The 26,499-nt window shown below is 46.5% G+C and overlaps 2 protein-coding genes across 2 annotated transcripts; one reads left to right on the top strand and one right to left on the bottom strand.

Annotated features, from left to right (window-relative positions):
- The first annotated feature begins 1,952 nt into the window (after positions 1-1,952).
- LOC109759677 (very-long-chain aldehyde decarbonylase GL1-5) lies at positions 1,953-8,656 on the top strand. The gene is made up of 10 exons (XM_020318509.4): positions 1,953-2,081; positions 2,204-2,427; positions 2,515-2,747; positions 6,341-6,560; positions 6,659-7,034; positions 7,118-7,225; positions 7,535-7,735; positions 7,821-7,919; positions 8,037-8,213; positions 8,299-8,656. Exons 1-10 carry the CDS (start codon positions 2,022-2,024, stop codon positions 8,458-8,460), a joined length of 1,860 nt encoding a protein of 619 aa, XP_020174098.1. The 5' UTR covers positions 1,953-2,021; the 3' UTR covers positions 8,461-8,656.
- A 4,073-nt stretch (positions 8,657-12,729) lies between these two features.
- On the bottom strand, positions 12,730-13,587 carry LOC141028027 (uncharacterized). Its single transcript, XM_073505825.1, has one exon. It carries the CDS (start codon positions 13,585-13,587, stop codon positions 12,730-12,732), a length of 858 nt encoding a protein of 285 aa, XP_073361926.1.
- Between the last annotated feature and the right edge of the window lie 12,912 nt (positions 13,588-26,499).

The raw sequence follows: 26,499 nt of genomic DNA, 5'->3' as shown, positions 1-26,499 counted from the left end.
ATGCACAAACGCCCGACAGTTGATCCTCGCCTCCTCTTCCGGTGCTCGTCTTCATGCTCCTTCACGGCAAGCGCCATGACTAATGTTTGCGTCCGGAAGGTCGCAAGCATGGTCTCAACATCCGAGTCGTCCAAATTGGACGAATCAGAGAGCAATAACTTCTTGCACGGGCTCAACTCCATCTACACGCATACGGCGCGTCAATCAACTACATAGCTCGCAAAATTCACAAAAAAAGGACTAACCGGTGGCGGGTGATGCCAGGCGGCGACGAGGGGGGCGCTCGACGGTGGTCGATCCCCGGCGGCGGCGGCAACGAGGGGCGGCTCTTCTAGCCGGATCCGGGTGGGGGTCGGGGCAGCGGCTCGGCGCGGGAGGGTGTGGGGCGGCCCCGCGGCGCGATTGCGCCCGCAGATATGGCCGGAATCGCCGGCGGCGGGCGGGGCGGAAGCAAGGGCGGGCGGCGGCGGAAGGAGGGGGAAAGCGCGCGGGGCTGAAATGTCCCTCCCACCAACTGCTTCTCTCAAATGCAGGGCACCGCAGCCGCAAGGGAAAAACCCGCGTTTTCCCAGGTTGGGGCCGGGATTTTGCTGCGCCCCTTAAAAATTTTTGCGGGCCGGGGCGGGATGCGTGGTCTGGTCGGGCAGGTTTTCCGGCCCGTACCCGCATTTTGACGGTTATTTTATGGGTCGGGGACGGATGCAGGGTCTGCTAGAGTTGCTCTGAAGGACTTACAATGCACAATAGGGCACGAGTAACGTGTCTTTGCCCAGACTCACAAGCATGCATCGCGAGCGGTAGTCCGCAATGATTTCCATGCCATGTTGGGATTCCACGCTGAACACATGCATATGATAAGGATCAAGAAAGGCAACAATATAAATCACCATTTTGGCATGTAAGGCTTGATAAAGCGATCACAGCCTCATGAAGGACGGGCGGCCGTAAAAGGGTGGAAAACATGGTCGTGGACCATCTCAAAGGGAAAATATATTTTCTCCGCGGGGAAATATTCAACGAAATTCAGACCCTCTTTCACCTTTGACATGTAACGACTGTAACAATCTTCAGTTAACCTCCTTACCACGCCATCATGTAGAAGCCCCACTTCCGTCGAGAGGTTCTTCAACTGAGCCTTTGGTACCATTAGTTCACCAGGCAGATAAATACCGTATGAACACCCACTAGTAACTTGTAAGGGTCGACTAAGAGGGTGTTTGTTTCCAGGGACTTAAAAAAGTCCTTATAAGTCCCATCTAAACCAAACAGGAGGGACTTATAGAGACTTAAAGTGGGCATTTGGGACTTATGAAATAAGACTCTCAAGGAGGGACTTATAGGGACTTATAGTTGTAATATGGTCTTCTAGTCCATGTTAAGTCCCAGGAACCAAACAGGTAGGTACTTTTTAGAGACTTGAGACTTATAAGTTGGGACAAAAAAGTCTTAGGTCTTATGAACCAAACATGGCCTAAGTCTGAGTAAGGGTGCAAAGGCACCCTCTGGATCGCCCTGAGGGCAGACCCCGAAAGAGAACGGAGACTTGGTGTCCATGAGTGGAGATCGTGTGAACCAACTCATCTGACCGTGCCCCAGAGATCAGAATCGCGTGTGCCCATCCCTGCCATTCGAAACCCTAGAAAATGGTTCGGGGTTCACATATGTTCAAAAGACATGTCTAGTCTTGGCCTGATTCCTCCTTATTATATCCTTAACACGGTAAAAGGAAATCCAGTAAACCGTAACACAACTTTTTTTGCGTTTGCAAAATCTACCTCGACGGCAGACTTTCTAACAAAAATGGGGTAAAAGATTTTGTAAACAGGCATGCGACGGCGCCTGTCATGTAATGTGGGTCCTGTCCCATATGCACATGCACAGTCGAACTCTCAAAGGCAGACCAGCCGAGCGGAGTCTATAAATTGACGGAGCTGGCAGTACCAAACGGATAGGTCAGGCCTTCTCAAGCTTGCAGAAGAGATAAGCTAGGTAGCAAGACCGCTCCAAGGCCCCAGGACGCCATGGCCACAAACCCCGGCCTCTTCAGCGAGTGGCCATGGAAGAGGCTCGGCAGCTTCAAGGTACGTACCAGATCTAAGTTTGCGCCACCATCGCGTGCACTCTATACAGCTAGCTAATTAGAAGTGTAATCTATCGTGTCCAAACAAACTGACCAATCTGGCCGGCATGCATGCGGATGAAGTACGTGGTGCTGGCGCCATGGGTGGCGCACGGCGTCCAGCAGGTGGCGACCAAGGGGTGGCGCGAGGCGGACCTGGGGTACCTGGTGATCCTCCCGTCGATGATGCTCCGGGGGCTCCACAACCAGGCCTGGATCACGGTGTCCCGCCTCCAGAACGCGCGCGGCAAGCGGCAGATCGTCGACCGCGGCATCGAGTTCGAGCAGATCGACCGCGAGCGCAACTGGTACGTGCCCACCCTTTGTCCTCTCGCTGGCTAGGCTAGGCTAGGTAGCCGACGTGAATGAAAAGAACTGTGCGTGCGTGCGTGCAGGGACGACCAGATCATCCTGAGCGCCATCCTCTTCTTCCTGGGCGCGCTGCACCTGCCGGGCGCGCAGAACCTGCCGCTGTGGAGGACGGACGGCGCGGTGCTGATCGCGCTGCTGCACGCCGGCCCCGTGGAGCTCATCTACTACTGGTTCCACCGCGCGCTGCACCACCACTTCCTCTACACGCGCTACCACTCGCACCACCACGCCTCCATCGTCACCGAGCCCATCACCTGTAAGTATGCAACTCATCAGGACGTTTTCACGTGGTTTTTCTTCCGTGTATGTCTGTTCCATAGCAGTACACTCGCAGCAGAGATCCACGCCACCACCACGTACGTACTTACAAACGTGCATGTGTGTGCGTGTACTGTATGCTCCTTTTTTACTGGAGGAATGAAACATATGCTGAGAGGTTGCCTTTCGAGGGCGCCAATCAGTGTATCTTTTCGAAAGGACATGGGGGCATGGCCTGTTTCTTTCCAACACAATCGGCAAGCAGGGGCGGAGCCAGGATTTGGACATGAGGAGGCGAAACACTATTTGACTTAAAAGATTTTATATCACCGTATGTTAAGTCTCAATGTTAGCGTCGATGATAAAGCATAAAATTATGGTTCGTAACTACAAAAAAATGATAATTCTCAACAAATTGTTGCAACTTGAAGTTCAAGCAATTGGTTCAAAAAAGTATTTATCCCATCAGTTGTTGCTGTCTTTCACTTCATCTTTAACTACTATAAAAAACGACACATAATTACCAAAATAATTTACTATTTTATATGAAGCATTAATTAAGTAGATTAAGTTCGTAATTTATAAAAAATCATATTACTATCGTTCCAAAATAATTTGAGTTTTAGGTTTATCCTAGGTCAAACTTCTTCAAATTTGTGGAAAAATATACTAATGTCTGGAACACCAAATTAGTTTTGTTAGAACCTTTTAAAGAATATTCATGCTATGTACTTTTTTTTATAGATCTTATCATTTTTTTCTTAAATTACTCGACAAATGTAAAACTATAATTATTTTGGAATGGTGGGATTTATTCCCTCCGTTCCTAGTATAAGACGTTGCGGGAGCAAAGGGAGTAGCATGTAGTGTACCTGTATCTATTCTGCTCACCGACATCTACCCGTATTTGATCCGCGTCTAGCCCTCCCTGCTGCTCGACAGCAGGCCGTAGATCAATGGACGGTGCTGTTGTCGTGGCGAGTAGCGGCTAGCGGCAATGCCGCAATGGCGAACGCCCTAGCCCCTAGCAGGACACGCTGATGACAAGCGGCGGCGACCGTGGCGGCGGCGAACGCCCTAGCCCCTAGCAGGACACGCTGATGACAAGCGGCGGCGACCGTGGCGGCGGCGAACGCCCTAGCAGATATGCAGCACACACACCTACATCCGCACATATCAATCGATCGATCTGAGTGGATTAACACTGGCGCATGGCAAAATAATAGCCAGCCACAACCACCGTACATGGGTTATTGGGTTATATGGGCTACTCTACTTCGGTGATGTTTCAGTTAATTGCTAACATATGGGCTGGGCTAATTATGCAATTAGTTCCGGCCATTAGGCATGTATACAATACACACTACGTACACAAATTGTTGAGGGGGGCGAGCGATCGGCAAGGGCATCAGATCTGGACCGGCATAGGTCAGGCCGACGTCTCAGCGGGTCACTCACCCAGCGGACTGGCATCTTACGCTATCCGACTTGTCTATCACATGCATAGTTTTTTTTTATGTGTAGAAACCATGTGCGTGGGGTTCGAAGGAGGCCCAAATTGAGTGAAGCTCAAGATCAGGTTATAGAAAGCGGCCCCTTCTCAGCTTGTAACGATCTCGAGCTAGTTTTGAGCTAAATATTATGATAAAAAATATATAATGCAGGACTATTATTCCAACTAGCTAGATAGGCCACAACACTACTTATGCACAAGATATGCATAAGTAGTTCATAAAATCAATCTAACAAAATGTTGTTCTTAAAATCCCCTAAAAAAGTAGTACCAGTCCTTTAAAAAATCCATATGCTGGAAATGCAAATTTAAAGTTAACACCCAATAGCCTTTTAGAGACTAAAGAAATACAAACTCAGAACGAGTACTAGTGTTTCACACTCAAATTTTGTTGATTTCTTATGGTGCTAAATGCATTTGATTTTGATCTTAAAAATTTACAGCTCTGCAAAAAAAAAAAAGCATGCCCTCGGCACACCGTATTTGTTGTAACTTGTTCTGTTATAAAAACACGTACACTGTAAGGAAAACAAAAGCAAAAATCATCAGCCAGGCCGGGTCAATGAAATCCCGGCCAACCGTAGAGAAGAAGCCGATCAAGTTGTACCTTATACACGTGATATCGTACCTGAGCTCATGTGTTACAACCTTGATAGACTGGCAGGGACACATGTGCTGAGCCGGCTAATTAGGAACAGAGAGATAGAGAGAGAGAGAGAGAGAGTAGGTACGAAACGAAACCATATTCCGGGACCATTGGGAGGTTGAGTGAGTGCATCCGTTGCCGCGTATGCATGCTTCATTTATGACCAAACAGAATCAAAGTACCGCCGCTTCACTGTCACGTACCTGCCACGCAACACTCACAACTTTCGCATTGACCCCAGCCTATGGGAGACAGCGTCAGGACTGTGGTGCTACGTACGTGTCGATAATCGCATGAAGGCTTCTTCTTCTTGCAAGGAACTTTCTGCTAAATAATTGTTCAAAAGTATGTGTAAAATGCATACAGAAAGAGTTCTGAAGAAGAAACACGAAAGACAAAGCATATACTACTACTAGTAAGACACATCGCCTGTCTAAATTTTTTGCTGGCTGCTGTGTTTGATTCTTCACAAGCAGTAAAAAATGCCTTGGGTTTTATCTTTTGATTTGGAGAACACAAATGGCTTTCTGAAAGTTTCTAACATGAGTACGCTCCAAGCAGAACATAAACGTTTGATATGACTGCACCTGGAAACGAATTAGACATCTTGTATAAATCAATCAGACAAAGTACAGAAATAAGTGCATACTGTTTGCCGGCCCTTTTCTTGTTCCTGCAACAAGATGGCAAGCCATCATTTTCCTTTTTTTTTCGAAAAAGGGGAGCTCCCCGGCCTCTGCATCAGAATGATGCATAAGGCCATACTTATTAATAAGCAAATAGGTTCAACACAAGTCATCATGTCTCAAACAAAAAATGAAAAATGCTCACAAGAACAGAAAAAATAAAAGTAAAGCCACAACCGACTGGCATAAGAAAGATAGGAAAACTAATTGCCTATCCTATTACATAACCGCCATCCAAACCGGATGAAAATAGCCCGTGCCACCATCTTCATCGGATAGATCCAGTAACCATACGCTCCCTGAACTCCGACGAACTCCGTCGGAGTGAGTAGCGACCACATACGGATCATCGCAGTGGCTCGGAAAATAACCTGCAAAAAATGAATGTTTGTTGTTCACGTTAAAGACCAAAACATTTATGCAGTTCCAGACTGCCCATAAAAAGCACATACTCCTACACGAATGTGTCTCGCTGTTTCGGAATCTATCCCGTCAAGCCACGTCTCAAATAACGTGCTGATAGTATTCGGAGGAGTAATTAGAAAGACAACAACAACACTGACTACACTTTCTTGTCCTGTCCACAGTAAGTAGAAAGACAACAACAGCTAATTAAGGCAAGCTGCAAGCTTGTCGGTTGCCCTGCCAAACATCTTGCAAAACAGTTTTATCTGTTTCAGTTTCTTTCTTTTCATTTTGCTAATTAAGGTAGATGAAATGCCACTGATCTTGTCATGTCGGTGCAGCCGTGATTCATCCGTTTGCGGAGCTCGTGGCCTACGAACTGCTCTTCTCCATCCCGATGATCGCCTGCGCTCTGACAGGAACCGCGTCCATCATGACGTTTGAGCTCTACATGCTCTACATCGACTTCATGAACAACATGGGCCACTGCAACTTCGAGCTGGTGCCCAGCTGGCTCTTCACATGGTTCCCTCCTCTCAAGTATCTCATGTACACACCATCGTAAGTACTCTACTTCTGCCAAAATAATCAAGCTGTTTTTCTGCAATGATTACATCTTATCATCTTGTCATATGATCTGAACTTGTTCAATCTCTTAGGTTTCACTCTCTCCACCACACTCAGTTCCGGACAAACTACTCTCTTTTCATGCCGTTCTACGACTACATATACAACACAATGGACAAGTCGTCAGACACGCTGCATGAGAAATCGATCGAGAGCAAGGAGGAAGCCGTGGATGTGGTTCACCTCACCCATCTCACCAGCCTGCAGTCCATCTACCACATGAGGCCCGGGTTCGCCGAGTTCGCCTCCAAGCCGTACGCCTCAAAGTGGTACATGCGGATCATGTGGCCTCTCTCGTGGCTCTCCATGGTCCTCACCTGGACGTATGGTTCTTGGTTCACCGCTGAGAGGAACGTCATGAAGAAACTCAGAATCCAGTCTTGGGCCATACCAAGATACAATTTCCATGTGAGAATTGTCTTGTTTTTACATGCGCCGGAGAGATGGCTTGTGTCGATTGTCGACAAATGACTAACCTTTTCCTTCTGCAGTATGGACTGAACTGGGAGAAGGAAGCAATTAATAACCTGATTGTGAAGGCAATATGTGAAGCTGACAAGAAGGGAGCTAAAGTTGTTAGTCTTGGCCTCCTGAATCAGGTAGTACATTGTTTTCTTCAGCTGTCCAAACTTCAAACTAGTATATGTCATCATCTTAAATCAAGTGGAATACTGTGTATCAAACGTTCAACTATGTACTAACGTCTGAAGAAAAATCCTCGCAAAAAAAGAAAACTTCTGAAGAAAAAACTTCAGTTCACATGCTCATGATCTAGAAGTACTGATGCAGTGTAGCTAATGTTGATCAAACAAGATGCATGTAGGGAAAATTTAGAGATGCAACATCGGTTGCTTATATAACAGATACCACGTTCACAAATATGTGTGATCATATCTTTACCCCAACAGGCCCAGAGCCTCAACGGAAGTGGAGAACTTTATCTACAAAAGTACCCAAAGTTGGGGTTGAAACTGGTGGATGGAACCAGTCTAGCTGCTGCAGTGGTTGCCAATAGTATTCCCCAAGGCACGGACCAAGTTGTTCTTTCAGGAAACATTTCCAAGGTGGCCTGCGCTGTGGCTGCAGCTCTGTGCAAGAAAAATATCAAGGTCAGACCAAAATATTCAGATCTTCTTCATTTTAATCACGTGGCGAGACAATGTTTTTACACCAACAAGCAACTTTCTTGTGCAGGTGATAATAACAAACAAGCAAGACTATCATTTCCTTCAGCCCAAAATACCAGAAGATGCAGCTGACAACCTTTTACTGTCGAAAACCGGCATTGCCAAGGTAAGAACAAGTTATGCATGTGTGATTAGGGGGGCATCATATAAGTATACTCCTCCCTATATAATTATTATGTATCACGTATGATCAGCTAACGGAATGGCTGGTCCAATTTCGCAGGTGTGGATAATCGGAGAAGGTGCAGATGCCACCGAACAGCTCAGGGCGCCGAAAGGAACACGGTTCATCCCGTACTCACAGTTCCCACCAAGAATGGCACGCAAGGACGGCTGCACATACTCGACGACTCCGGCGATGAGCGTGCCTAAAACACTGCAGAATGTTCATTCGTGCGAGGTAGTAACACGTTCCCTGAACCACGACTCTGCGAGAACCTACATGACATGATCTTGTTGAGCTGACCAGTTTGGAAACATTTCAGAATTGGCTGCCAAGGAGGGTGATGAGCGCGTGGCGCGTCGCGGGGATCGTTCATGCGTTGGAGGGATGGGACGAGCACGAGTGCGGGGACATGGTGCTCGACATGGACAAAGTTTGGTCTGCCGCACTTCTGCACGGGTTTCGCCCCGTTGCTGAGGCTTGATCGTCTGGTTGCAAGTCGAGTGAATAAGCGTTACGCAGATAAGGTCATATGCTCGCTGAAGGGCCATGCTGACGAAGAAGAAGCAGACTTATTGGCTAGCAGATGAGTGGCCTATAATTAATTAAGTACTACTACTAGTTTGATCTACTACTACCAAGGTTACTTGGTTAGCTATTACTACTGCATTATTCATCTCCTACGATAATGAGGTAATGAGACTTGGTTCGACCTAGCTATTTCTAGCGCCATCTGCCCTTGCGTCAACAACAGATGCAATTCAACGAAGAAACAATTGTGGGTGAGTGGTTCGGCAGTGTTTCAATTGACTCAGAACTGTTGTGACACATGTGCCGACGGTAGTACTTGACGGATGCAAACATTAAAAAAGCTTGACCAATTTATGATGCTCTTGATAGATTGCTTTGGATCGGATAGGTTAGATCATTCTGGTGAACCTATCTTCTGCCTGTCTAGACGAGCTCGATTCAGCGCCGGCCATGGTGAAGTAGGGGCCGGTTACGATGTGGACAGAGAGTGGACGGCGGCAGTGGTGGAGCTTCCCGTGAGCACCGCGCTAACCCTAGATCGGTAGGGATTGTAGGTGGGACTGTGGCAGCGATTAACCTCGTGAGTCGTGCCCCGGCCCCCACCTCTGTTTATATAGCGCGGGTCACAGAGGCCCACCAACCATGGTTTGGTTGGGCGCCCCCGATCAGGGCGCGAGTCAGGGGCCCGTTCGACCCGTTGGGTTCGAACGGGAGAGAGATCAACCTAACATTCCCCCCCTTGATCTCAACTTTACTTTTAACTTTATACTTTCTAGTTTATCTGTTTCATCACATATTGGTACATAAAGCATGTTTCATCGTCACGGCTTAATTGCCGTTAGAATCATACAGCTACAACATACGTTATGTTCAGAAACAAATTCTGTTCCTTTTGGGCCTATCCAGGAATCATAAGGCTTTCCCTTAAACCCATGCCGGCTAAGTGTTCCTTGAACACATTGGGTGGTAAGCCTTTCGTTAGCGGATCCGCAAGCATATCCTTTGTCCTTATATGCTCGAGACTTATAGTTTGATCCTGGATTTTATCTTTTACAACATAATACCTTATCTCTATTGTTTTGGCAGCATTACTCGACTTGTTGTTGTGAGCATAGAATACTGCGGGCTGGTTATCACAGTACATCTTTAGTGGTTTGTGAATGCAATCTACCACTTTCAAGTCGGGTACAAATTTCTTTAGCCATATCTCCTGCCCCGTGGCTTCGAAGCATGCTATAAATTCTGCATACATCATGGATGATGCAACTATCGACTGCTTGGAGCTTTTCCACAAAATAGCTCCCCCAGCGAGAGTGAAGACGTATCCTGATGTGGATTTTCTATCATCTCTGTCCCCCGCAAAATCTGCATCTGAATACCCTTTTATCTCTAGGGAATCACTTCTCCTGTATATTAGCATGTAGTCCTTCGTGCCTTGCACATAACGCAATGCTTTCTTTACCATCTTCCAGTGCTCTAGGCCTGGATTCTCTTGATATCTACCGAGTACCCCGGTGATAAAAGCTAAGTCAGGGCGAGTGCACACTTGTACATACTGTAAGCTGCCAACTGCCGAAGCATATGGTACTGCTTTCATTTGATCGATCTCATACTGGTTCTTGGGACATTGGAATTTCCCAAAACTATCGCCCTTGACTATTGGAGCAGGTGTGGCTTTACTCGCATGCATATTATATCTTTTAAGAACCTTGTCTAAATATGCTTTCTAAGATAGTCCTAAGACTCCATTGTTCCTATCTCGGTGAATTTCTATGCCCAAAACATATGATGCTTCACCAAGATCTGTTATGTCAAAATTTTGAGGATAAGTATTTCTTTGTTTCTTGTAGTAGACTAACATCACTACTAGCAAGCAGGATATCATCCACATACAAGATTAGGAAAATATATTTCCTATTTTTAAACTTTGCATAAATGCAATTATCCTCAATATTTTTTTTAAATCCAAAACTTTTAATCGTTTGATTAAACTTTAGATACCACTGCCGAGAGGCTTGTCTTAATCCATAAATGGATTTCTTTAGGCAGCATCCCATATTTTCCTTGCCTTCCATGATAAAACCCTTGGGTTGTTTCATGTAGACCTTTTCTTTTAAATCACCATTCAGAAATGCCGTCTTAACATCCATCTGATGTAACTCTAAATCAAAATGAGCAACTAATGCCATTATGATTCTGAAGGAATCCTTACATGAGACTGGAGAAAATGTCTCATTGTAATCTATCCATTCTCTTTGTGTAAATCCTTTTGCCACGAGTCGTGCTTTATACTTTTCTATATTCCCTTTAGAGTCATACTTAATTTTTTAGACCCATTTACAGCCTACTGTTTTGGCTCCTTTAGGAATTTCCTCTAAGTCCCAAACATCTTTGGAACTCATCGATTTCATCTCGTCTTCCATTGCCTTCATCCACTTCGATGAATGAGGGCTTTTTATGGCTTCTTCATATGAGGTGGGATCTTTTTCCATATGAACCATTTTTGTGTTATAAACTTTAAAGTCAGTAGAAATAGCTGACTTTCTTGATCTTGTAGACCTTCTAAGGGCCTCAGTTTCTGGCACATTTTGTGCCTTAACTTCTGGCACTTCTTCTAAAATTTGCTGTTGCACCTCCCTTTCATGCTCAACATCAGGTTCAGTCGGCTCCTGACGAACAGGTTCCGGGTCTCCCCCCATAGCTTTCATGGGTGGAGTTGCAACTGGTAGTGATAAAAATGGCTCCTGAATCATCGGATTAGGTGCATGCACCCTCTTCTCCTCAAGATCAATTTTCCGAGCTACCAAGCTCCCCCTCATCATTTCGTCCTCTAAGAAGACTGCATGTCTCGTTTCTACAAACTTTGTATATCTGTCAGGGCAGTAGAAACGAAAACCTTTTGATCTGTCTGGATAGCCAATGAAGTGGCAACTTACTGTTTTGGGATCTAACTTTGCAATGTTTGGATTAAACATTTTGGCCTCGGCAGGGCACCCCCACACCCTGAAGTGTTGTAGGGAGGGCATCCTTCCTGTCCATAGATCATACGGTGTTTTGGGCACCGACTTGCTTGGTACTCTATTGAGAATGTGAATGGCGGTTTTAAGCGCCTCCATCCATAATCCCAATGGCAAGTTGGAATAACTCATCATGCTGCGCACCATATCCATTTAAGGGTACGGTTGCGCCTTCAGCTACTCCATTTTGCTGAGGCTCGCCCGGCATTGAATACTGTGCTACTATGCCAGTCTCCTGCAAGAACTTCGCAAAAGGTCCAGGGACTTGGCCATATGGAGTGTGTCGACCGTAGTACTCTCCCCCACGGTCGGACCTTACTATCTTTATTCTTTTATCGTGCTGATTTTCAACTTCAGCTTTGAATAGTTTAAATTTATCCAACGCTTCCGATCTTTCTTTGATTGGATAAATATAACCATAGCGAGAGTAATCATCTGTGAATGTTATGAACGAGTCATATCCATCCACACTTTTCACCGAAAATGGTCCACAAATATCAGTGTGAATGATTTCTAGTGTGCCTGTGCTATGGACTGCACCTTTTTTGATTTGTTTTACGTACTTTCCTTTAACGCAATCTATGCATTGTTCTAAGTCTGAAAATTCTAACGGAGGAAGAATTTCACTTTTGACTAATCTTTCTATTCTCCCCTTCGAAATATGGCCCAAGCGACAGTGCCATAATTTCGATGAGTCGAATGTTCTTTTTCTTTTCTTTTGTTCTTTATTCGACGCGGAAACATGTTCTTTCACATTGCAAACGGAATAAACTTTTTCACGAAGTGATAACAAATAAAGCTCATCATGTAGTAAAGCATCACCCACATAAGCATTATTTAACCAAATGGCACACTTGCCATGCCCAAAATAACATTCATAATTATCTTTGTCCAAACAAGAAACACTTATTAAGTTTCTATGCCATGATGGAACAAATAAAACATCTCTAAGTAGAAGATTGAATCCATCAGCTAACTCCAAGGAGATATCACCGACAGCTTCAACTTCTGCTTCAACTCCGTTCGCCACTTCAATGCGTCTTTCGCTTCTTAGCGTAGTCCGCGTCGAATGGAATCCCTATAAAGAATTTGCAACATGAACAGTTGCTCCCGAGTCAGTCCAGAAGTGGATTTTGAAAACTGTGCATACAGGGATTCATTTACAAATGAAACTATATTGTTACCTCTTTTTGCCATGATTGACTTTAGCAATCAGGACAGTCTTTCTTGTAATGCCCGGTCTTCTTACAGTGGAGACAATTGTCTTTGTCCACTGGGAAAGGCTGTTGCTGACGCTGATGCTGATAGGAAGCTTTTCCTTGTGGCTTTGAAGGAGAACTTTTGTTGTTTTGATTGTAATTCTTTTTCTTGTGACCCTTCACATAGTTGAGTGTACCATCATGTGAGGCTTTGAGTCTGTCCTCTTCTTGGACACACATTGCTATTGTCTTTTCAATGTCCCATGTTCCAGGTGACATGTTGTACTTCACAACAAAAGCTTCAAACTCCTTCGGCAGTGAAGCCATGACAAGGTGGACCAGGAGCACTGGTTTGATCTCCAAATCCGCATCCATGGGCTGGAGCTTTGCTGCCATTGCCATATTGCTCATCCTGAGGATGTGCTCTCTTATTCCATGACTACCACCTGTGTAGCGTTCTGTCACCAGTTGCTCTAACACCTGGGTGGCATATATCTTTGAAGAGCCAGTGAACTGGCTCTTTATCTTTGAAAGCAACTCCCCTGCGAAAGTGCACTCTGCAATGGAGCCCACAATGGCGCTCTCAATTGTATTCTTTATAAAGGACATGCACTTTTTGTTTGCATTGACCCACTTTTCGTTTTCTATGATGTAGGACATCTCCAAAGGAGCATAATCCCCCCTCTTTTTAGTCCACGCAGCATCATCATCAGTGGCCTCTCTTACTGGCTCTGTAGGTCTGACCGGCTGTGGTTCATCCAGAACCCAGTCCAGATCAGCACAGACAAATGCCAGTTCAACTTTCTTCCTCCACTCAGTGTGATTGTCACCTCTGAGTGTCGGGACATCTTTTAGGCAACTCATCAAGTGAAAGCCTCCTAAAATCACAATTTAAGTGACATCAATATAACAATCATATGCATTAATCTAACGTTGGTCAAATTAAACATATAATTGTCTATGCAATTAAATCTATATTACCGTTGGGCAAAAATTAGAAATAAATGCACCTTTAAATTTCAATAATAAAACATGATCATGGTATTAACAACGTTGGTCATAAAAATAACATAATCATCTTCGTTTTAATAATCACTTTAACATGCTCTTAAAAACATAATTCTATCTAAACTTTTATTTTCTTTATAAAAGAGCACTATTAATTATTTACGCAGCGGAGAAACATGAATAACAATTCACGAACTTTTTACTCTTTACAGAAAATTTTCTTTGACCGAATAAAAAATCATGAACTTTATTATTTATTTTGTAAAATTCATGAACATTTATTTTTATAAAAATTTGCTATTCTCTGTAAAGACAAAAATTTAGCGGCAGCACAGCCTAGTGCATGCGGCTAAGCTGCGGCCTGAGCCCAGCGCGCCCGCGGCGGCTGGCGGACTGAGCCCAGTCGGCTCCCACTTTCGGCCCAAAAGCCCAGTCTGGCGCTAGGGTTTCAATCTCAGCCGTTCGGTTGAATCGGACGATCGTCCGTGCCGTTCGGTCGAACAAAATCAGCGGCAGCTGGCCCCGACCGAAACCTAGCGCCACTCTTTCTCCTCTTCGCCTCGCACGCGCCGCTCGCCTCTGTCCCGCACGGGACTTCGCCGGCAACAGCGTCGAGCGCCACCGCGGGAGAGCGCCGGCCACTTGCGACGGCGTTCACCACCGCGCCGCGCGAGCCTTTCCATTCCTTTTCCCCTTTCCCTCTCTCGAGCGCAGCTCGCTTCTCGTGACGTTCTCGTCGGGCCGGTCGCCAACGACAGCGTCGACGGCCACAGCGGCGCACTGCGCCGCCCTTTCCTTTTCTGTTGTTTTCCCCTTTCCTCTCCTCCCTCTTCTAGCAACACAGAGAGAGAGAGAGAGGTGCGGATCTCAGATGCGGCGGCGGCGCCCCCGTCCCCCTTGCCGGCGCGCGCGAGCTTCCGAAGGAGAGCGCGCCGCCGTCAAGCGGCTCGGTGGTGGTGCCCTTTGCCCCTTGCGAGGTAGTGTTCTTCGTCCCGGATCCTCGGCGTGCCGATGCGATTCAGGATCGAGAGGAACGGCGCGGCCGTTGCGGCGGCACAACTTTTCTTTTCCCTCTTTTTCTGTTGGGTTTAGGGTTCTTTGGGAGGGGAGGGATTCTTTCTGTGATTTCTTTTCAACCGAAAAAGTCTAACCCGATCTGGCTGATACCATTGATAGATTGCTTTGGATCGGATAGGTTAGATCATTCCGGTGAACCTACCTTCTGCCTGTCCAGACAAGCTCGATCCAGCGCCGGCCATGGTGAAGTAGGGGCCGGTTACGATGTGGACAGAGAGTGGACGGCGGTGGTGGTGGAGCTTCCCGTGAGCACCGCGCTAACCCTAGATCGGTAGGGATTGTAGGTGGGGATTGTGGCAGCGATTAACCTCGTGAGTCATGCCCCGGCCCCCACCTCTGTTTATATAGCGCGGGTCATAGGGGCCCACCAACCATGGTTGTTGGGCGCCCCCGGTCAGGGCGCGAGTCAGGGGCCCGTTCGACCCGTTGGGTTCGAACGGGAGAGAAATCAACCTAACAGCTCTCCGACAGACAAGTCTAACTCGCTGTCAAGCTCTTTAGAAACATACAAAACGTGGGTGGTACTATGGCAGTGTATCACTGCCATACATGTATGAACAAGGACTTCTCAATACTGTTCGTGTTGGGACAAACCCCGGCCCAGCTCTTTCTCTCTCTCACTCACTCAGACGAAGGTGGAAGAAGGAGTAACACAGGGATGTTTTCCGGCGACGAACGCCTCACCGACAAACGACGTTCTTTTTCTTTGGAGCCAATTACACCAAAGGTGCTAGAACTTGGCACAGATGATCACTTTAGTGCTAGAACTTGTGGTGTACATATAAGTGGTTTAAGAACTTGGCTTGACGGTGCAAATACGGTATTGTATACGCCCCTTGCGTTGACCGGGTGCGCCAGCTTGGTGTGAGGCCCGCTGTCAGTGGGATGAAGGGGAGGGGAGAGGAGGGCAGGGCGTGTGGACTGTCTTTTTGCAAAAAGCCCCTCGATATTTTGTTTCGCTCCCAACAAAGTTGCTCCAAAGTAATTGTACATAAGAGGAAAATGCTACTCCTGAGATTCGAAATAATGGCCTACAGGTTACCTGTGCGGTTGGCTATCCAGCACAACGTGTTCGATTTGACAACACACTAAGATATATAAGCTTTATATACTTTAGGATGAACAATTTAACTTAAGAACTTTATAATCCAGTAAATAAAATACAGCAAGTTAAATACCCGGGCATACCCCCCCAACACAAGACGTCTCTTGTTTAAAAGTATAATTTCGCTATGCATAATTCAAAATTTCATGTCCTTTTAAAGAGAATTCATGTGTTATTTTAAAACATATTCATACAATTTAAAATATTTATGAATTATAAAAAATATATGATTTAAATAGTACACAATCAGAATCTGCAATCCGGTGGCACACTAGGCTCGTATTTATTTTTCTTACATATTTAATATTTAATTTTAGTTAGAAGTATGTAATTTTTGAGAAAACACACAAAATTTATTAAAACATATGAACTATTTTTAAAATAACCTAAAATTTTCAAACCATGATCACTTTTATATACTACATGAATATGATATTGAAAATCAGGAAAAAATTAACATATTTACGAATTTATTTAAATATATATATAATATAAAAGTAATTTAATATTTTCTTAAAATGTGAACAAGTTTTAAATCATAGTTTTTTTTAAATTCATAAGTTAATTATATGGGTTTTTTGTTAAATTTAGTGCAAGGATATGTTTTGATATTATATGAACATTTTCAATGTAATTTATTTTATTTGCATGTACATTATTTTTAACACATCATTATAATTTAAAAAAAATTTAAAATGCAAAAAACTAAAATGTTGAAATTGTCCGCACTGACTACAGTTCAGTTTAGCCACACAATCGTTTTGTGTTATATAGTCATAAAATTTAATTGTGGATTTTTGTCAAATTAGTACGTGGATATGTTTTGATGTTGTATGAACATTTTCAATGTAGCTTATTTTATTTATATGTATATTATTTAGAACACATGTTATAGTTTACATAATTCTTACAAAATTTAAAAAATGCAAAAATTTATAATGTTGAAAATGGTTGTGCTAATTGCAATTCAGTTTAGTCACACGATCGCGTTGTGTTATATTCATAAAGTGTAATTTACATCAAAATAAGTTGTCTTGTCAGTTGCGGTGGAATGCCAGGGCATTTATTTACCCTGATGAGGTTCCCGATTCGAATGACCGTTGATGCACTGATTTTTGGGATTAAAAATGTTCAATCGATATATAAAGAATATGTAAAGTCTGCCTAGGTGTTCTGGCCGCTCGCGCAACCAGCATGTCGCCGGTTCAAACATCTGGCGTCCATTTTCTTTTCTGTACTTTTTGTGAGAGAGAAAATATATCAAGGGCTTTTTGAAAAATAAACAGGCTACACGCCCGGCCCAAACCTTTCGACCACTGAAAGTGGGCTCCTCGCCATGCTGTAACGGCAAGTCAGAGCTGCAGGCGTATACAACACCGTATTCGCACCGTCAAGCCAAGTTCTTGAACCACTTATATGTAAACCACAAATTCTGTCACTAAAGTGATTATTTATGTCAAGTTCTAGCACCAGTGAAGTAATTGACTCTTTTCTTTGAGCTCAAACTCTTGGCTTGGCAACTCACCGCCGCAACTCACAACCAATACACACAGGGCCTTTTATACCTGAGATACACACACGCACGCATCACCAACCCGGCAACTAACTCACACACACGTAGTAATCCAACCACCACTAGAATAGGTGCACGTATGACCCGTATGGCTCGGCCACCACCTGCGACCACTAACCCAACTACATGCATGCACGAACTGTCACAGCACACATACGATCGGGCTGCCTCTCCCATGCATACACGGACACGTACGGACCTGGCGCACCTAATGCGGGTCGCCACCGCACATGGCATGGCTTATGCCAACAGTTCGAACTAGAAGTCGCCTCTCGATGCTGGGTCGTAGTAAGAGCGTCTACAATCAAAGCCCACATTGTGGCCCCCAAACGTCGTTGACCGGTCACTTTTTTGCGACTCAATCGGATCACGCAAATCGGTCTATACGTTCATGTTGTCCGGCACCCTCCATATCTAACTCATATTTAAGGGATTGGCAATAAACAAGGGTGACAACAACAGTCCCGTTCCGCTGCCATGGCAGCGCTATCTAGTCGCCGTGGCAAAGTTCGATTTTAGTTAGCTTTTTTTAGCTTTGTGTTAGTATAGCCTGAGGACATGGTATGCACGATCCCAAAGCGCACTAGTAGGGCTGTTGGACTTGTTCTTGGTCGTGGGATAACACAATCAAGTAGGAGAGCCACCTCTATGACACGTTTGTTTTCTGTTGAGAAATAAAAGGAAGAGAGAAAAGCAGCATTCAGTGCGCTTCACAACAACTTCAGTGTGTCTTCCTCCCCTAATCTTTCTTTTCCGTGTGTGTGTGCGCGCGCGCGTGCGCGCGCGAGAGAGAGAGAGTGCTGGCAATTGGCATGAGAGCAAATTCAAAAATTGTTCATGAATTTGGGAAAATGTTCGTAAATTCAAAAAATATTCATGAATATGGAAAAAAACCGTGAATTCAAAACAATGTTCGCAAATTCAAAAAAGTTACGAATATTGGAAAATTATTGCAATTTTTTAAAAACATTTGGATTCAAAAAAGTTTTGTGGATTCAAAAAATGTTCATATATTTAAAAAATCTTCGTGTGTTTGAAAAATGTTCACGAGTTTAAGAATTTCATGAATTCAGAAAATGCTCATGAATTTCAAAATATGTTCATGAGTTTGCAAATGTTCACAGCTTTCAATTTTTTTATGATTTTGAAACAAAAGACGAATTTTGAAAATGTTCACAAGTTATAAAAAATGATCACCTTTTTCAATAAAGTTCATGAATTCAAAAATTGTTTATGATTTTAAAAAGAGTTTAAGAATTATATAAAATTTTGCGACTTTGAAAAACGAAAAGGAAACTAAAATGAAATAAAAATAAAAGCAAAGAAGAAAAAAATACAAACTAAAAAAGAAAAAAAAACAGACGAAAAAGCGTAGAACAGACTAACGGGACGACCCATTTGTGCGGGCGGGGTTGCGCGTTTGGTCGCTAACCCCCGACCCGCGCGGGGAATAGGAATCGCCGGCTTCCTTTTTAAATATTTTTTAGTAGAATCGCTGGCTGCCTGTTTTCGCTGGAATAATCACAGGAAAAATGAAAAAGGGCCGTTGTTTGTCCAGATGGGCTACCCGGCCACGCTGTTTGGGCCCAGACAAGCGCTAATATGTCCTAGCGAACACAAACCGAACCACGCTTGCCTAAAAAAAAACCGAACCACGCACACTGAAAGCTGAATAAAACTGTTGCTTATTGATGATTTGGTGCGGCATACAAGAGTATATAAGAGGGTACAAACCGACTTGGGGTAGGGGTACAAAACTAACTTGGACTAGAAGTCGTATACCATAATGACTACTCTAACATCCCCCCGCAGTATCAACGGCAGGCTCGACGACGTTGAGACTGAAACAGATATCTTGAAACGGCTTAGTAGGCAGTGCCTCGGTGAAAATGTCAGCAAACTGAGCCGTAGAGGGAACATGAAGCACCCGAACCTGACCAAGAGCAACCTTTTCACGAACAAAATGAATATCAATCTCAATATGCTTTGTGCGTCGGTGTTGAACTGGATTGCTGGTCATGTAGACTGCTGATATGTTGTCACAGTAGACAATAGTGGCCTGCTCAATAGGCCTATGTAGCTCGGAGAGTAACTGCCGAATCCAGATTGTATCTGCAACGGCATGTGCCACAGCGCGATACTCAGCCTCGGCCGACGAACGTGAGACTGTAACCTGTCTTTTCGAAGACCAAGAAATCAAATTGTTACCAAGAAAAACACAAAAACCGGAAGTGGACCTTCGAGTGTCAGGACAACCAGCCCAGTCTGCATCAGAGTATGCGGTAAGCGAGTTTGGAGAAGAATTATTGAGGTGGAGACCATGATTGAGAGTTCCTTTTAAATACCGAAGAATGCGTTTAACATGATTATAGTGAGGAACCCGGGGATCATGCATATAGAGACATGCTTGTTGAACAGCAAAAGAGATTTCAGGACGAGTAATGGTGAGATATTGGAGAGCATCTGTTAGGCTACGATAGAGAGTAGGATCGGAAAAGGGTTCACCGGTAGCCGAAAGTTTAAAACTAGTATCGACAGGAGTGCGAGATGATTGACAGTCAATCATACCAGCACGATTAAGAAGATCAAGAATATACTGGCGTTGGGAAAGAAAAAGGCTGGAGGAATCTCGAACAACAGCAATGCCTAAGAAATGATGAAGGAGTCCTAGGTCAGTCATAGAAAATTCAGATCTAAGAAAAGAGACAATATGATCTAAGAACTTTTGAGAGGAGGCGGTAAGAATGATATCATCTACATAGAGAAGTAAATAGGCAGTGTCAGAAGTTTGATGATACACAAAAAGAGAGGTGTCGGAGAGAGATGGAGTGAAGCCTATTTTTTGAATGAAGGAGGAGAAGCGTTGAAACCAAGCTCGTGGGGCCTGTTTAAGACCGTAGAGAGATTTCTGAAGAAGACATACATGAGTTGGAAAGGATGGATTTTCAAAACCCAGAGGTTGCTGGCAGTAGACAGTTTCTTGAAGGGAACCATGGAGGAAAGCATTTTTCACATCAAGTTGGTGAATGGGCCATGAAGAGGAGACAACAACACTAAGAACGGGGCGAATGGTGCTAGGTTTAACAACAGGAGAGAAGGTTTCTTCGTAATCAATTCCTTGTTGCTGAGAAAAGCCACGACAAACCCACCTGGCTTTATATCGTGAGAGGCTCCCATCGGAGTGGAACTTTTGGCGAAAAATCCATTTGCCAGAAACAATATTTGTATTGGGAGGACGAGGAACAAGTTGCCAGGTGTTGTTTTGAAGTAAAGCATTATATTCTTCTTGCATGGCAGCGACCCAATTGGGATCAAGTAGAGCAGTTTTGTAATTCTTTGGGAGAGAAGTGAGAGATACGGAGGTATGAAGGTTTAGGCGGTCTTGGGGTTGATGAAATCCTGATTTGGCCCTAGTACGCATGCGATGATCATTAATCGGGGCTGCTGTAGGAATAGCACGAGGGGGTAAGGTGGGTACTGGTGAGTTCGGCGCAACGGAAGAGTCTGTAACACCCTGAGAATCATGCTACAGTAACTCCCTGTGATTAAGCTAATCATGTTGCTAAACAGGGCTTGATCACATTTGAATCACCTTCCTTTCAAACTCCTAGTTCAAGCTTCAAATATAATTAAAGTGAAAAATAAAAGTTTTCAAAAGTTTAAACAAAAATGTTCGGTGGGTGCCAAATAATACACTGGTAATTATGGTGGAGAAAACACATTTTTATAAAATACCTAAATACTTTTAAATGAAATAAAACAGAAAAGAAAATAAACAAATAAAAAGAAAAACAGAAAACAGAACAGACAAAAAAAAGAAAAGAGAGAAGGCCCTTTCCCCCCCCACTGGACCCGTGGCCCAAACTGGGCCGCCACCCCCGACCCCCCCGGCCCAGTCGCCCCAGCCCACTCTCCCCCCCGCGTCCCCTTCCCTGTTCCCCCGACCGGGGTCGAACAGTGGCCGTCCCCGCCGCACCCCCTCGCCGGCGACGGGGAGGATAAGGGCGCCAGCTCCCCCCGCCTCCTCGGGCCTCTCTCCCACTCGCCCCCGCTCGTCCCTCGGCCTCTGCGCCTCCCCCCGCCAGATCCACCTCCCTCTCCCCTTCGATCCCCTCTGCCCGAGCGCGCTCGCCGCCGTTCACCGTAGTTCCCACGGCCACCGTGCCCCGATCGCCCCGACGACGTGCCCGAACGACTCCCCGCCGTCGACTACCCCGACCACGCCATCGGGAACGAGCCGAGCGCCACTGCACCGACCTCCACGAGCTCGTCTTCAACCTTCGGGTCGCCGTCGTTCGTCGCCGGTTCCGGCTACCCCGCGCCCTCCCCGAGCTCACTGCCACTCCCTACGGCTCCGCTGTGAGCTCCCGCATCTCCTCCCCCTCTCTGTTAGCTCGCCCGCGCTCCGTAGCTGCTCCCCCACGCGCGCCCGAACGCCGCGCCGCGGAGCTCGCCGCCGGCGGGTCTCCGGTGACCTTTTGGTCACGGGCTCAAGCCCGTTGCACTCCCCACCGTACGTAGATGCCCCCCAGCCCCTCCGCTTGCTCGATAGCCCGCCGTAGCCGCGTTTCCGTCGGGCACCCGTAGCACCTCGCCGCCGGAGAGCTCGTAGCGCTCACCCCCGCCCGTTCCAGCCCCTCCGACCACCGCAGTTGGACGCGCGACGCCGAGCCGCGTCGAACGCGCCCAGCCACGCCCCCGCAGACCCCCTTACGTGAAACCCGTACCCCTCCCGAGCCGCGCCGCCGTGCGTTTTGGTCGCCGGCGTTGCTCCGGCGCCGGCCGCCGACGTGGCTGGCCTGGGGCCACCCCAGTGCCCCTGCCAGTGGCCCCCACGGGCCCCAGTTGACTGGGTTGACCCAGTCAACTGCTGACTGGGCAGGCCCAGTCACTGACATGCGGTCCCCGCCGCAAAAATAAAGAAAAAGAAAATGTTTTATAAATAACAATAATTAGTTATCTAATCACTCACTGACATATGGGGCCCATCCCTCTAATTATACTGTTAGATTAGTTTAAATAGATATTAGACTAACAGAGGCTGACATGTGGGTCCCACTGGACCCACCTGTCTGGTTTGACTGGTCAGCCGACCTGTTGACCTGCTGACGTCAGCATTGCCTCATACTGACGTCATATTTCATTTTTGCTTAATATAAATAATTCCAGAAATTCAAATAAACTTTGAAAATTCATATCTTTTAAACCGTAACTCGGATGAAAATGTTTTCTATATGAAAGTTGCTCAGAACGACGAGACGAATCCAAATACGCAGTCCGTTCGTCCACCACACCTCCCTAACCTATCGAACTAGCAACTTTCCCCCTCCGGTCCGTCTGTCCGAAAACGCGAAACATCGGGAATACCTCCCGGATGTTCCCCCCCTTCACCGGTACCACCTACTGTCGCGTTAGGACACTCCTAGCACCGCTCATTGTCATGTCACGCATCGTCATGCTTTTGTTTGCATTGTATTTACTGTTCCTTCCCCCCTCTTCTCTCCGGTAGACTACGAGACCGACACTGCTGCTGCCCAGTTCGACTACGGAGTCGACGACCCCTCCTACTTGCCAGAGCAACCAGGCAAGCCCCCCCCTTGATCACCAGATATCGCCTATACTACTCTATACTGCTTGCATTAGAGTAGTGTAGCATGTTAGTGCTTTCCGATATCCTATTCTGATGCATAGCCTATCCTTGCTACTATTGTTGTTACCTTACCTGCAATCCTACATGCTTAGTCTAGGATGCTAGATTTCCATCAGTGGCCCTACATTCTTGTCCGTCTGCTGTGCTATACTATCGGGCCGTGATCCCCTGGGCGGTGATCACGGGTATATACTATATACATTATATACATGACACATGTGGTGACTAAAGTCGGGTCGGCTCGTAGGAGTACCCGCGAGTGGATCTTTGTGGCGGAGCGACAGGGCAGGTTGAGACCGCCTAGGTGAGAGGTGGGCCTGGCCCTGGTCGGCGTTCGCGGTTACTTAACACGCTTAACGAGATCTTGGTATTTGATCTGAGTCTGGCCATTTGGTCTATACGCACTAACCATCTACGTGGGAGTAGTTATGGGTATCCCGACGTCGTGGTATCAGCCGAAGCTCTTTTGACGTCAGCAACTGAGTGGCGCGCGCCGCATTGGACCGTAAGCTCGCGCTTGTATTAAGGGGGCTAGGTCTGCTTCCGGCCGCGTACGCAACGTGCAGGTGTGCATAGGGCGATGGGCCCAGACCCCTGCGCGCATAGGTTTAGACCGGCGTGCTGACCTCTCTGTTGAGCCTAGGTGGGGCTGCGACGTGTTGATCTTACGAGGCCGGGCATGACCCAGAAAAGTGTGTCCGGCCAAATGGGATCGAGCGTGTTGGGTTATGTGGTGCACCCCTGCAGGGAAGTTTATCTATTCGAATAGCCGTGTCCCTCGGTAAAAGGACGACCCGGAGTTGTACCTTGACCTTATGACAACTAGAACTGGATACTGAATAAAATACACCCTTCCAAGTGCCAGATACAACCCGGTGATCGCTCTCTAACAGGGCGACGAGGAGGGGATCGCCGGGTAGGATTATGCTATGCGATGCTACTTGGAGGACTACAATCTACTCTCTTCTACATGCTGCAAGATGGAGATGTCCAGAAGCGTAGACTTCGACAGGACTAGCTATCCCCCTCTTATTCTGGCATTCTGCAGTTCAGTCCACTGATATGCCCCTTTACACATATACCCATGCATATGTAGTATAGCTCCTTGCTTGCGAGTACTTTGGATGAGTACTCACGGTTGCTTCTCTCCCTCTTTTCCCCCTTTCCTTTCTATCTGGTTGTCGCAACCAGATGTTGGAGTCCAGGAGCCAGACGCCACCGCCGACGACGACACCTACGACACTGGAGGTGCCTACTACTACGTGCAGGCCGCTGACGACTACCAGGAGTAGTTAGGAGGTCCCAGGCAGGAGGCCTTGCCTTTTCGATCGTTGCTACTTTTGTGCTAGCCTTCTTAAGGCAAACTTGTTTAACTTATGTCTGTACTCAGATATTGTTGCTTCCGCTGACTCGTCTATGATCGAGCAATTGTATTCGAGCCCTCGAGGCCCCTGGCTTGTATTATAATGCTTGTATGACTTATTTATGTTGTAGAGTTGTGTTGTGATATCTTCCCGTGAGTCCCTGATCGTGATCGTACACACTTGCGTGCATGATTAGTGTACGGTCAAATCGGGGGCGTCACAAGTTGGTATCAGAGCCGACTGCCTGTAGGAACCCCCCTTTCCACACTCCTTGGCCGAAGTCGAGTCTAGACATTATAAAACCTTTACTAACATGGCTGTGTGTCTTACGGGCCCACGTCGCCATTGGGTGGTACTAGGATCTTTTACTCCTCGACCTTTACTCTGGGACTCTGAACTCTCTTCTACTCGGGTTAAACGAATTTACTAACTCTAACACTAGGATCCCGTGACCGCGTTCACCCCAAAGATGGATAAGCCATAATTGATTCTTAGAATAGTATTTTGGACAATTCACACACTGTCATTTGACTCCTTTGAAACGTCTTTGCTTTCAGATGGAACCCACGAGGCAGGTCGTTCGCCACACGATGGCCATTGGTGCCTCGGGATCACCTGCGGTGCTAGCTGAGATGATGACCTATCTGGGTTATCGCTGGCACCCTGAGTACACCGTCTACGAGGAGTACCAGGACTTTAACCAGGAGCAGTACCGTGCCATCGTCCACCTCTACTCTCGGGAGTATGACTCCACTACTGTGCTGCACACCGCCCACGGTGTTGGTGTGACCATCGATATGGCTGTCCACGATGCTGCCTATGCTGCTCTGACACGTCTTCGTGGAGAGTATCGGGAGTTGGACACCTCCCCTTTCAGGCACATTGCTATCGCCTCTGATGTTGGTGCGGAGGGATACTATACTGCTGCCTACTCCACTGTCACCCGAGAGCCCTTCTACCATCAGCACCTGGTTCTGCATGCTGATGGGCTGGATCGAGCTAACCGAGCTCTTCGCCACGAGTTGTACACCACCCGTCAGCACCTTTACCGTGCTCTGACGCTGCTGCACCCCTTTGTCCGATCTGGACAGGTACCGCGTACTGCGAGCTACCCAGCCAGGGCCGTGATGCCCCACGGTGTCGGTTGGCCAGAGGTGGGAGGCTACTCTCCCGCACTTGGCCCTCTTCTGCCACCTGAGCGTCGGGCTCTACACCTGAGTATCCGCGGCCCCCAGTCTGCTGACGTGGAGGACTATCCGTTGCCTCACTACCAGCTGTCGGGCTACGATTACCTCCACAGTACCTCTTGGGACTGATGTAGGCTTGCTTGTAGTATTAGTTGCAGTCACCGCGAGCCTGTGTGCCGCCTATGATGTTTTAGTCCATGTACTGAACTCTATGTACTGAACTCTATGCATGACCCCTTTTGTAAGTTATGCCGACTACTATGTAGTAGCTATCGTGCTCCTTTCGTTATGCATGTTTCATCATGAATGATTCTTGTCTTTGTAAATATTTCTCAATGCTGAACCACCCCTGTTATATATTAGCAGGATGGTTAGACCAGGTGGTCGTGGTCGTGGTGGCGATGCCCCACCACCACCTGAGTACATGGCTGGTATGATCCAACAGTTTGAACTGAACCGCCAATTCATGGAAAATATGATGGCTCAGTTTCCTCGCCCCAATATGAACCAGCAGCCAGCCCAAGTGACTCTTCAAGATTTCATACGCCTCAACCCAACCATCTACCGCAGCTCAACTCAGCCTCTGGATGCTGATGACTGGCTCCGTGACATCACCTATGAGTTGGAGTCTGCTGATGTAGCCCCTGCCAGCTATGTCACCTTTGCTTCCTTCTTCTTGAAGGGACCCGCAGCTCAATGGTGGGACAGCCACAGGCGTACTCTGCCAGCTGGAACAATCATCACATGGCCAGACTTCCAAGCAGCTTTCCGTGCCCGCTTCATTCCTCAAGGAGTCATGGACCGGAAGAAGC

Source organism: Aegilops tauschii, chromosome 1 (genome assembly GCF_002575655.3).
Source record: "Aegilops tauschii subsp. strangulata cultivar AL8/78 chromosome 1, Aet v6.0, whole genome shotgun sequence".
NCBI classification, from domain to species: Eukaryota; Viridiplantae; Streptophyta; class Magnoliopsida; order Poales; family Poaceae; genus Aegilops; species Aegilops tauschii.
Note: the sequence above shows the minus strand (reverse complement) of the source record. Positions and strands in the feature narration are given on the sequence as shown.